Consider the following 13,602-nt stretch of genomic DNA (forward strand, 5'->3'; position numbering starts at 1 on the left):
AACTAAGCAGTTAGCACACGGCGTGAAAAGCAGCAGTTTGACACCGGCGGAGATCTGAGGGTCTGAGGCGTTAAAATGGTGGCGATGGTGTACAGTACATCGTTGAGTGGTGGCGAAGCAAAGGAAACATAGGTGATGGAGGTTGACGTTGAGGGTTGTGTGAGAGGACAATGTGGGCTGGACAAAAAAACGCTTCCAGGAAACAATATTAGACTCTTCCTGAGCTATGAAGAGCTCCTGAACTGGGATCCACAGGAAGACGATGATCCGGGGTTGTGTCCATAAGTGAAACACAGGTAGACGAGGCGGCGAAACAGATAGCCCGGACGGGGTGCCGAGGGTGATCGTTAAGGGTCTGGCGTTGGGGAAACTAGATAAAGGTGGCGAAGGTATTTATCAAACATACTACCAACCAGTCCTATCGGCCAATATGCGTCTTGGACTTGGTGAGGAAGCTCTTCGAAAGAAAAATAAAAAATAGAGTGTGTGATACGGCAATGACAAAACTGTCTAATGGCAGTTGGGCTTTGTGAAGGGCCGAACAACTAGTGTCTAAGTCGGCTCATATGCCGAACTTGGGTGGTGCACGGGCGTCGCAGAAAATGTGGTGGTGTCAACCATGACGTATGCGGCGAACATATGGGAGACATCGCTTAACAAGTTCGTCGCTGCAAATCTTATCCATAGTAGGCTGCTACGTCTGATCGCAATACGAATATGCAGCGGCTATCGCACTGCAGCTATGAGGATGACGTTTTGGTGATCGCCGACATTCCACTGGCAAGAATCATGGATGGAGGCGAAAGCTCAAAAATGGAGTAGGTCCCGGGAACTAGAGGAGTGGGAAGTACACTGGGGTGGCAGACATTTTTGGACTCACTTTGATTATGGGGAGGTAAGCTACCTGCTTACCTAGTTCTTCATGGGGTACGGTGAGTTGAGCAAAGGGGGGATGACCTTCGCGGTTACCTCGACGATCTAATGAGAGACAACAATAAAGAGCACGGAGCACCTCTTCCCCCAGTGTATAAAGGGTGGAACCACGTGAGTGGCAGCAGGGGTTGGTTTAACGCCGCAGAATATTATTAGAGTAATGTGCAGCGAGAAGGAGAAGTGGAACTGAGTATATTCCTAAGTAATTTCGTCATCTTGATATACGTAGAAAAGAAAATGAGACTAGAGGTGGGAAATAACAGCAGAGGAGAATATACACAAGTAATTACTTTGGCTAACAATGGGTGCGATCACCGGGCCACCCAATAATACGTAACCTGAAGTAATGCCCACGCGGTTCTGGGTTGGGGATGGAACTTTTGGTTAACCAGGGGAGGGTTTTAGTGGGTGGTAGTCCCACACTCCCCCAATTATAGAGCCAAGCAAGGGGGTGAAATGGCACTTCACTAGTTAACCTCAACATTATTTTCATCTCAATTGTCACTACCATCTTGGATTTTAAAAAGTAAAAATGCAGGGTAAAAATGTGCTCGAAATTCTTTATAGACCAAGCAGGCTGGGATCTCAAAACATCAAAATGAGATTCAAAAATTTTGGATCAATTATACCTACCCCAATCCGGGGGCACACTGTCAAAGGTGTGTACAATTTTATGATCTACAATGTCTGATCACAATATTTTTAAACTGAACCTTTAAAAAGATATGATTGGAAAACTAGGAAACCAATCAAATTTTGGAAGTTTAGGAAGTGGTATGGAGAAGCACAAGGGGTGCGAGGTCGAAAACTTCCCATTGTGCAAGTTTAAAGTCGTTATTCCCTGGACTAAAGGTTATGCGAAACATCAATTATCAAAAAGTACCCATAGTACTCTTTGATATTATGTAGGAATGTCAAACTGAGGATTGAATAAATTCTAACTAAAAGTAGGTATTGGTGCGATGCTGGCTTTCTAGCGTAGTCGGTAGTATAGGTACTAAGTATTCTGTGGGCCAGTGCTGGCTGCCTTCAGAAAAGTTACATATATTTGCCCAGCTTATGACCAGTATGACATAAATGCGCTGGGCCACCAATGATGGTCCTCGTATTGTATTGTAGGGAATTTTTTAGAACAATATGAAGTAGCTATCAAATCTATAAAAGATTAGTCACGTTTTCTTAGAAAGTTTAGTGTTAGCTATATAAGCAAATTGAATTGTGTTTAGTGTTAGTCTTAACATCAAAGTGATAAATGACGAAATACGCGCTCGTGAAATAAATGTGTGATAAATATTGAATTGTTACAAATCAATTTATATATATAAATTTAGATTATTTTTATACCTACTGTTAAGTTTCTGTGCACATTAATATAATTAACTTTGTATAAATAGGTAGATCACCTACCTAATTTAATTTACGTCAAAGTATGTTATGGCGAGAAGACCATAAAATGTTTTAACAATAATAATAACGTTTATTGTCACACAAAAATAAAACTTGAGTAGCAAATGGTTAAGGGTTCGCCTTGAGGGGGTCTACCACTTACCAATACCACCCTTCCAAACAAACAATACTATATATAACGTGTAAATACATATTTTAAAGGTATAATACACTAATTTCATTATAATCGGTTAATTTTAAGAATACAGTAATAATAATCTTAGAAAAAGGAAAACAAACAATGAAAATAAGAGGTAATAACAAAAACATAAATAAACATCAAAATCCTTAAATCTTATAAATGCCGTTACCAATTGAACTACCATTTTAAATTTGATTGCTAAATAGCATCTCAACTACTGAACTAGTAAGCTTTTAAAATAACAAACACAATTTTGCGAATACTGTTAGGTATGTTGGTCTCGGAATGGGAAACACCCACTTAAAACACGTTTGAGTGTCACTGGCTTGACGCTTTTAAGTGGGTGTTACCCATTCCTAGACCAACATACCTTAACTATTGCTTTCTCTTTTTGCTGCAACAACCTCCATTTTAAACGTCTGTAACGTCCAGTGTAATTCTTAGGTCACCGCCCGCGGTTCGTAAAACTAGATACGCACTTGCCCTCTACCTCAAATGTCATGTTTTAAATAAGGAAAGATGTATAACCTCATGCGCGCTGTGAATATAAGCGCTAATCCGATATGCGAACTTACTCATTTTACTGACTATACCTATTTGTTCATTCTTAAACTTGTACTCTAAATTTGAATATTTCGAGTTGAAAATCGACTTGAAGTTGCCCATTCAAAAATCAAAACCATTACATATGTGAATTACTTTTTAATATTATTTACACAGTGGCGTAACTAGGTATTTTTCGAAGCGGTGTAGGATCAGGTTTTGGCGCCCTACCAGATTTTGGCGCCTTATCATTTACCATATTGCGCTCTAATTAATAAAACACTGTCCATTTTTGAGAGAAACACGATTATAAAAGCACTGCACTCTTTCGAATTTACACACAAATCTTGCATGCTTACATTTTAGAAAGATGCTACAAGAAGGGCTATTCAGAATGTAACAGACGTTTTGAAATAAAAAATTAAGACTTAAGAATTAATAACTTTTATTATATCCATTTGGAAGCTACACTCTTAGGCTATTTTTCAACACAGTCGCCATTCATATTGAGGCACTTAACATAGCGTGGTACAAGTTTTTTTATTCAAACTTTGTATACATCCGCCGTCTGTGGGGGCGTCAGAAGTGGGTACCGACAAAGGGAGTGTGGTAGCCCTCGACAAGATCTTACTAACGGTGGAGTTCAAACTTCAAACGCGAATTCCGGGCGAACGGGATGTCGGAGGTGGGTACCTCAGAGTAAGAAATAAAGATAGAGATGCCTTGATGCTTATCTATGCGTGCCATCATCTCGTTTGATTACTAACATTGCAGGAGGCTAAGTTCTCACATTTCACGAGATAGTTTTTAAGGGAATAATAACATATGCATCTGGAGTAATCTAAATGGATTTTTAGATGCTTATAAGAGTTCAGTAACCCAAACAATTTTAACTTACAATTAAACGGCGTAACAAGAAAAGTTATGGTGATTAGTGCACCACATCAGCAACGCTGTAACTTTGTTTTCCGTTGAGAGGTATTTTGTTTATTTCGTTAAAACGCGATTCCTTAATTTTTAGGCGTTTTTATAGTGCAAGACTTATTCGATTTATGGTGTATTAATTTATGGGAGCGCTTTGAAATGGGGAAAAGCTGTATTATTTGTGGAATTATTGAATTACCTAACATCACCTTTCATCGATATTTGTTTTGATGTCATAGACGTGCATACGGGAATTTTCGCATTTTAATGTGTTTAGATTTCCTTCTAAGTTCCCACTTTGAAGTATTACCATACCTTATCATAGATCAATAGGGACCTTTCAAACACATACAGCTTTTGATCATAAATATTTAGTGATACGTTATTACGTTTGCACATGTAAACAAAACATAAACTTTGTTGCCTATAAAGATAAATAAACCCTACGCCACTGACTAATGTTTATTTTCGTCCTCTCAATGGGGAGATGTTGGTTCATTGGTTCAAACAACACAAACGTTCACGTTGTTATAGCGTACGCGTACTCTTATCTTTATTTCTTACTCTGAGGTGGGTACCGTCAAAGAGAATATGGCAGCCCCCGACAAAATCTTATTGATTGTGGAGTCAAAACTGGCTAATAAAAGTACTGATCTGCCACACAAAAATGCGTTGAAATCCCTTAGATCTAACACGAAGACTTTGGTAATTTTTTTCATTTTTTAACAATGTTCGGTTCATCCTAAAGGAGCGTAAATTTAGTTTTAATTATATTTCAGTGCACCCTGTATTCGACTTTAGCAAAGTATGAGAATTTAACTGCCGTTCTTGTCTTTTATGACTGGTCTATACGGTACACCACGTACTGCCCATCCCGACTTAGTGCCCTCGGTGCTTCAGCCAGAGACATGGAGAGAGTGTCTCTGGCTTCAGCGCGCCTCCGGCGCGCCCTCCTCCTTTCAGACCGCGGTGACGCGGAACCTTTGGCACCTACCTAGTTACGCCACTGTATTTACACAACAATGAGGTAATGATGCTTGGTGTAGTTGGTTAAGGCGGGTTTAGGCTCGTACGCAGAACGGCGCTGCTGCAGAAAGTCGCAGCCGCAGGTAGTTCGAGACCATGTTGATATACGGCCTTGTTTATGCTTGAACGCACAAATACAAAACGTAGGTTGCCGCAAATATGCTTGTCTGTAGGAGACGCAGAAGTTCGCAGAATTTAAACTTTGTACGCAGTTGTTTGTAGTCGGGCGTACAGCTCTTCTTGATCCTTTGTCACCATTACTTGAAAAACATTGAGAAACCTTCAAAATTTTCTCCTATATTTGTTAACAGGTCTTACTGCCCACCGTCGTACCCTCCTTTGAGTATGCAAGACCCCAACTCATTACTTAACGCCGTTAGTAACAGTATTTTCTTTAATTTAATTCTCTTCTTGTCTGCCATTCCAGAAATTAATCAAAAATCTGTTTTTTCTATTCACTTAACCAACCACGTTCGACACTTGAACACTGAGAACAACTGCGTACCAACATAAACAGATAGATCACTTAGCGCGAGTGGTATTAAAAAGCGTAACTAGCATGAGTAAGGTTAAGTAACAGAAAATTAAAAGACTTTCCGAAGGCATGTTCCAAGTATAATTTAAGTGATACGGTCGTTGCAGGTAAGATATTTCTCTTTCTTTTATTTATTCATTCACGATTTCTAGGAATACGTGAATGTAAAATCGATCACGATTACTCGTTCAATGGAAACACAAACTTCTGTCACATTTTCAAAGTTAATTCATATTATTTATTTCGAACTTAACGCGTCCGTGACGGGCTAACAACCCGTTTCGCAATTCCAGATGTTCCAGTTTTTGCAAAAAGTGTCTCCTAGTATAAATTACTGGAAAAAATATTATTGTCGTCTTGATTTACATTACACAATTTTATATGTTCATTGACTTTTTCCCTCGGGACAAGTTCGTGAAGATGTGCGTTTCTAACGTAATTTTTTTTGTCGCCAGTTACCCCATTCAAGGGTTAGGAATGTTTCATGAGAATTAAATGACTAATTTTAGGTTTTGTAAGTATGTGTAGAAACCGCAGTGTATTTAGAATTTTCTATTAATACACGAAATTTTGTCGAACATTGAAAAGAGACATCTCTTTCGAATGGTATTGGTCCATTTTCTTGCCGAAATTGTTCATTTAGACCTAGGTCGTCTCAACCCTTATTACGAGTAGTTAATTGTTTGTGCCGAACTGAAGAGTTATAGTCTTGGTAACCCCCACATTGTTAAGACTGTTAAGAGCAGTTTCGTGAATGTGGGTTCTAACGGGGCGAGGGTTACCATGCTCGAAATGGATGTTTTAATGTCGGTATAAATTCGAAATACTCACATAGGTAGTGTGCTTTGGCGTCAAAAAATAAATTCACGATGAAATGAGTTGGAAACAGGAATGTAAACATTTCCGCATTTTTTTTTATATCTTTAAATATTTATTCATGTTGTTGGTGTAACCCGATTCACGAGTTCAACTGATTTGGCAAGGGAGTCCCAATTAGAACAGAATTGAAAAACCGATGGTACAATGCACCACTGTCTTTATTTGTGTGTATCTGCCGTTTTAGGATTGTTGTCTTTCAGATAGAGTTTGCCTAACTGAGTGTGATCGCCTTTTCGAAATGTTTAAACAAAAACCCAACGCATGTCAACCTGCGACTACGGCTTAACAAATTCGGGCAATGGAACAACACTGGAAACAAACATTCAACATGCTAAGCGGATTTTTTTCCAAATAAGGCCAGGGTCCAAAATGCCCACCAAGTCAATTTGCAAACAATTCCAAGAAATGCAAAAGAATTTTCAAAAATCCAAAAAAATTCTAAAGAATATCAAATGTTTCCAAAAAATGACAATTAATTCCAAAAATCCCAACTAATTCCTAAAAACAATAAAAAATGCAAATTGTGTGCTTCAGGTATTCTCTCGGGAATTCTTATGAAATTGTTTTAATTTTTATGTTATAATATAGATTCATGAAAACTAAAAAGAATAATTTAAAAAAAAATTATTTTAATGTAAACAGTGAAATCCGAGGTGAAATCATACTTACAGCGACGTCGGAAGTGAATAGTGGTTGGGGGGGGGGGGGGGGGGGCAAAAATTAGCGACCATGGAGTCTGCCCCATGCAAAATTGTGTATGAATTAATGCAAAGCAGTGACCCTGAAACGTGTATTTAATCAATCAAATAATGGATTTTTGAAAAAAAAGTTAAAAAAAAATTCAAAAAAGTTCGGAGGATGTCTAGTTCTATGTAACTGAGCAACTCGGAGATACTTGACTCGATTGAGAAAACCATAGCCATAGATCATTAATATTTTATTTAAAAAATATTAATAATGAAGAACTAGAACATACCAAGTTACACATACAAAAGTTACAAAAATGTTGTTCCTATTTATTGCAGTATGTATTGAGCATTGTAAAGAAAAGCAAGAATAAAAAATTAAATATACCTATCCAAAAATTTTCCGCAGTTTTGCTGGCAAATTCTTTCAATAAGTATATCCTCTACTTCTACATTTTTTGTAATTTCTGCATGCACATGCAGTAGAAGATGTGTTAGTCGCTTTTGAGTGATTTATCTACTCATTCTTAGAGGGGGCGCGGCCCCCTAGTGTAAAAAATGTCTGACCCATACTTCCGACGTCGCTGCATTCTTACTATACTGAGACTGAAATACATAAAAAATACAAGTACTTAAGTACCTACGTATGTATTTTTGAAAAATTTTTTAACTGAAAAATAGAGATACTTTATCCAATATTACGCCAGATATTACGTCAATGTTTAAATCTACCTTTTATAAGTAAGTGAATATAAATGAAGAAACTGAAAAATATAATTTTATTCGAATACAAAAATGGCGGCCTGTGTGGCTGAAACCCCCCCCCCCCCCCGCTCCCTTAAAAATAAAGTAAAAAAATCGGAAAAAAATATACGAAAGGTGAACGCGAGTTGGAGTAGAGCGATCAACATGCGATAAGATAAGAGAAAACCTTACGCCGTTGCCGTGATTTCGGCGGCCCCTGGGTTAGAGCTGCGTGCTGAAATTTCCAAACTCCGGAATTAATTACTCATTTGCCTCGTTATTTGCTTTTTGTAATTATTTATTATTGAAGCAACTCTGGTAGCAAACTGAAGCTTAAAAAGTCTTCCTAGATTCAAATAGGTAAGTACCTAGGTATATGTCTATACCACCGTGCTATATACACTGTGTCCAAGATAAGGATGTCTATCATGGGGATTTCGATAACCATAGAAGATACGACGATGGTCAAATTAGAGAAAAGATGCGCAATAAAGAGATATAATCATGCTTTAAAGAAAACCAGAAAGTTCCGCATACTTCCGCAAATATGCCAGAAATTTAAATTTTTTTCTGATGTTATTTGAACAGATTCAAAAAATAAAATAAAAACATTTTCCCATCGCCACTTTTTGAGCTCTACAACATTGAAAGATTTTCAGTACGACGTTTCGTTTCGTAGAAATCACCATCAACTTTATTTTTTATATGGACCGTAATAAAGTACATACTGCGTTGACTGTTTTTTTACTACGAATGCAACGATATACGACATACATAAAAATAAACAAAAGCTGGAAACTTTTGGTTTCAACAGGATGGTGCAACCCAACACAACGCCCGAATCGTGTGAGAATATCTAGGGCAGAAATTTCTTGGAACATGGAAAATTTGTCCCAAAGGTATTCTCGTACGATACGGGTGTTGTGCGCGGTTGCACCATCCTGTTCAGTTTCCAACTTTCGATTTACTACATTGAGAGCTTTCGTAAAATATCTAATATGGTTAATTGTTTGAAAAGATAAAAGAAAAAAGCAATTATGCTGAATAACTTTATTTATTATACTTACATTAACGTTTGGTTAAAAAATTATCAAAGTCCTCGTGTGAGATCGAAGGGACTTCAGCGCATTTTTGTGTGGCAGATCAGTGTTTTATTAGCCAATATTGACTCCACCATCAATAAGATCTTGCCGAAAGCTACCACGTTCACTTTGTCGGTACCATTTTCTCACTTACCGTGCACTCGCAATTCGCGTTTGAAGTTTTGACTCCACCATCAGTAAGATCTCGTCGGGGGTTACCACATTCCCTTTGTCGATACACAGTTCCGACGTCCCGTTCATTCGTAATTCACATTTTGGTAGATTTCGCTAAAATCCCGGCATAAAATCGTATTCAACTTTTGGGTACTTCACATAGCTCGACCTTCTATTAGTGACACGAGAAAGAGAGACCGCGATTCGCGCTGTAAGAAACTTTTGGGCGCCCAAAGTCGACTACCCCTCGAAGCGCGCCGCGCAAAAGGTGGTTTATTTCGCCCCTAGGAAAAAAAAACAAAATTCCGCCACGCAGGAGTTGTGCGCGTTGACAAGATCTTCCCGACGACACCAATTTGAAAACAATCGGAGAAAAACTGTAGAAGAAGATAGATAAAAACTGAAAAATCTCCAGGTTAGTATAATACGCTCGGGGATGGCGTCCAGATGTCGTCGACTCCAAATCTTGTAGCCCCATCCCTAACGTTCTTAATTACACGGCCCCGATAGTTACATGTACACTCCTTGTCTTTTTACAAGCGTTTTTCTACGGGCGCGCATTTACTGCCAGCCAGCCAAAGTGAGATTAAAAGCTACTTTTTACAAAAAAAAAATTTTTGCAAAAATGCGCTAAAAAGAGGAAAGCAACTTAGACGCTCGTCATATAACTAGAGCTGCGAAGTTGCGTAGAATGACAAAGGTAGAGAAATGAAATACGGGCCGATTATTGGATTACAGGGCACGCCATTGTGTCAATTTTGTTGTCGCTGTTTCGGCTACATACTTTGACACCTATACGGAATGATTCACTTGACCCTTTAATTCTTTGAATTTGCAGTTGAAATAGAAACTTGAAATTTGGTTTGCAGCCATAATCGACCATTTCGATTTGAAATAAAATAATTTCAACATGGCGCCGCTTCCGTAAATACCGCAATCTGGTTTTTTAAATAGAGAGAGACATCATTTTCTATTTTTTCTGAATGCACTATTTAAGTTTGAATTCAACGCATTTAAGATTTAAGTACCTGTCTGTCATAGATTTTGACATGTCAATTTTTTTCTAAAAATTTGAAGATGCAAGGGTTCATTCAAAAATTCACATCTCTTAAACCGTTCAAGATAAGTGAGTGAATGCACATCCAATTTGAAAATATTTTAGATCAATTCCTTTTATTGACATTAGTATACTACTCAATTTTTTAAAATATTCCGGGCTCTCCGTTTCGAGCTATAGGTAGCCGGAGTTCTTCGTGGGACACCCTGTATATCCCTGCAATAATCATTATTTCAATACAGGAGACTTATCAAACAACCATGGTAATTTTGGTAAATGGCATTTTAGTACTTTTGTAGCTCCTAAGCAAAACATTTTGAACCCCAATAATTTAATGTTGTGATTTCAAATTCATTGTGTTCATGATATAAACATGATTCGATTACGCCACTGTTCCGTAGGTGCTGGGGGGAGTCTCCAATTAGTAGTTCCGAGCGTTTATTTCTGGTGATGCGATTTTCATTATACAAAATGTCGTCTCTAGTTATAATTAACCTCATTAATTCTCCTAGTCCGAAAGCCCCATATATTAATTCGTTCTTTTTATTGAGACATATACACTTTTTGCTCCCAACTTATTTAAATTTTAAACAAACATGTGATTGTACTATTTATTTACTATACATGTTTAATTTGTCCATCGTATCATTAAGATGTTAGTGAACCGCCGCTTAAAGTGGATTTTTTGTTTTTGATAAAGTAAGTACCTAATTTATATGAAATCTGTCTATGTCGTGAGATACACAAGCCACTTTGTTTTTTCTTTACAAAGACCATTATTGTACGTTGACGTATTGAATGGAAAAAACTCATTTCTGGAGGATAGTAATTTTTTTGGTGAAATTAATTTTTTGTTTTCGTCCAATTGCCTTTTACCTAGACAGAGATGAAAATATTGACCGAGATACCTACTTCGCTTTAAAAAGCAGCCAAAGCGAAACTATCTCGGAAACTATACAAATAATAAATAGTTCTGTTAGGGACTCTCGCGAGACATAATTTTAGTAAAGTACGGCACGGAAACACAAATTTGATCGTTAGTGCTAATGTTCCAATCCAAGGTTATTGAAATGGAAGTACTTAGCGGCGCCTGCCTTGTCCATGAATAAGTTTATCATTCGTCTATTTTTAGTTAAACATTAAATTCGATGAAACAAAATGGGTTCTATGAATTTTCTGTCATGCGAAAAATTGTTTTTACAAACAAGATGAATTATGAATGCGGAAAGTTAGCCTTATGAATACACTATAGAGGCTGGTTCACGCAAACGTAGTGACCACCCCGTCATCGCCGCTATCAAGGACCCTGTTGGCTTTGAATAAGACTTGCCGTGCGAAAGACATCGATATATTTCACGGCTCTTTGAATGAATTAATTAGTCAGGTTAGATCGTAAATTCTATGTAGTTCTAGCTTAAGTACAGCATCCCAGTGCCATGTAATTGGAATGCTTGCATTGTGTATGGTATCTGGCCAAACAAAGAAACAAACAAACCGTTACCTAAAAGTGTTCAGGGTCTCATTGGTACATTAAATCTGAAAACTTGCATACCGAGTTACCGACATAGTTTTTCATGATCTATCGCAAGAAAATAATATCATGATCGTTTCATGTAGGTAGCAATTTTCTTATTTTGAATAGAACACCCTGTATTTATTACATTTTCGAAATCTATGTCGTCTGATACCACATTTTTGTGTACCCATCATCAAGTTTTCAAGTTATTGAATATTTTTCAAAATTTTTGACGTTTGACTGCTTTTCTTTTCAGCCCTGTAGGTACTTATGACTCGGCTGACTTGAATTTCAAAAAGTTTTCCAATATCAACAATACTAACTTCTACAGGGTGTTTTAGAACTAATGGTCAATTTTAATTACTTCAAACCGTTCAAACTAAATTTTTTGAAATGAAACCTGTTTTATTTTAAAATGTCGAAAAAATCCGAGAAAAAATCCTAATCGCCTCTCGAATTTCTACTGCATCCATTTCATCAAAATTTCTTCACACCCTAACTTCCCGTTCTATAAAGTTCATTATGTAACTCAGTTGTTTTTTTTGCATGGTGAATGGTGATACTACCCAACTTTGTTGGGAAATGCGCCAAAAATGGACGTGACCAATTTGAATGAACTGTACACGTACTCCTTTAGTAATTCATCCGTGAAATTGGAGTGTGAAAGTGAAGCAATTTTTAGCTTCCTAGAATGTGCTAGGTAGCTATTGCGATAGCCGTTTTTTGAACATTTCAAAATTTCATCAAATGTCGACGTTTTAGACCATTTTAAGCAACTTTTAAAGAATAAAATTTTTTTCCGTCTGTATGTACGTACGGTACGTATGTTGGCAATTTTCTGAGAAAACGGCTCGACGGATTTTGTTGAAATTTTGTATATATGTTTTAGGCATATCGAACAGAAAAATAACGGGCCGGATTTTTGAAAAAAAATTTTGGAGCGCCGTAACGGCATCGAACTTTTTTTTTCAAATAGCAACCTAAAATTTTTATTCTATTATTTGGAAGACCTTATTTTCCTGTGTACAACCTACAAAAAATTGGGCCGGGTTATATTATCAAAAAACGGAGAAAAAAATTGTCAAAGTCAAAAAATTGTGTTGCATATGTGCAACTTTTAAAGAATAAATTTTTCCCGTCTGTAAATGCGTACATATGTTGGCAATTTTTGGTTTCAGCTAGGAAGCTATTCTGTCAAGAATTTGGCACCTGGTTTTGTTAGCATTTCAATTTTTTCCCCTCTGTTTACTGAAATTCGAAAACATCCCCATTGATTTCACAACATTTGTCGTGCACACTCTATGAGTTTAAAAACAAGAATGATGCAAATAGTTTTTGCATACGACTTCTTTAAATTTCCTGATACTAAACAAACAAAAATGGGAGGCCTTTTCCTTGTCAATCATTTTTGAACTCATTGTACATTTTCACGTTTCGTGAAGCTTATAATAAAAGAAATTACGCATTAAATTTATATTGCATTGACAGTATCCGAAATGACATAGCAAACGTCTGACAATTCCGGTGGAAAATGGTTAAAGGAAACTGATTAAGTGCAATATCTATTCAGCTTAGATAAGAAGAAGTATTGAGAAACGTACAAAGGGAAATTAGCATTGCGATTTCCGCATTCATTGTACTTACACAGTTTTACTCATACATTTTTTTTACTGAGGGATAATCAAAGCTGTAATCAGAGTCATACTGTGGAGGCCGTAATTTTTTCATTCTTTGCTTTAGTATGCGCCAACCATTTTTTCATTGTTTTAAAGTACAATGGACGTCCGACGTTAGCTATTTATTATACTGGTGATACGCTATTGATTCGTTTCTTTTGTGTTGTGTGCATTTGGATAATTATGAAGTGCCTGTACGCTATATTGCTGCAGACTTTTCATATCAATGCACACTTGAC

At 37.1% G+C, this 13,602-nt stretch overlaps 1 protein-coding gene across 1 annotated transcript in view; it reads left to right on the forward strand.

Annotated features, from left to right (window-relative positions):
* Positions 1-717: 717 nt before the first annotated feature.
* The window catches only part of LOC116174620 (leucine-rich repeat and calponin homology domain-containing protein), a 60,602-nt gene continuing 47,717 nt past the window's right edge, over positions 718-13,602 (forward strand). The window contains exons 1-2 of the mRNA XM_031492559.1: positions 718-818; positions 5,583-5,656. Of these exons, the coding sequence (XP_031348419.1) occupies positions 718-818; positions 5,583-5,656 (175 nt within the window). The remainder of the gene's footprint in view (positions 819-5,582; positions 5,657-13,602) is intronic.

The sequence above is a fragment of the Photinus pyralis genome, unplaced genomic scaffold, assembly GCF_008802855.1.
Source record: "Photinus pyralis isolate 1611_PpyrPB1 unplaced genomic scaffold, Ppyr1.3 Ppyr1.4_LG6, whole genome shotgun sequence".
NCBI lineage: Eukaryota > Metazoa > Arthropoda > Insecta > Coleoptera > Lampyridae > Photinus > Photinus pyralis.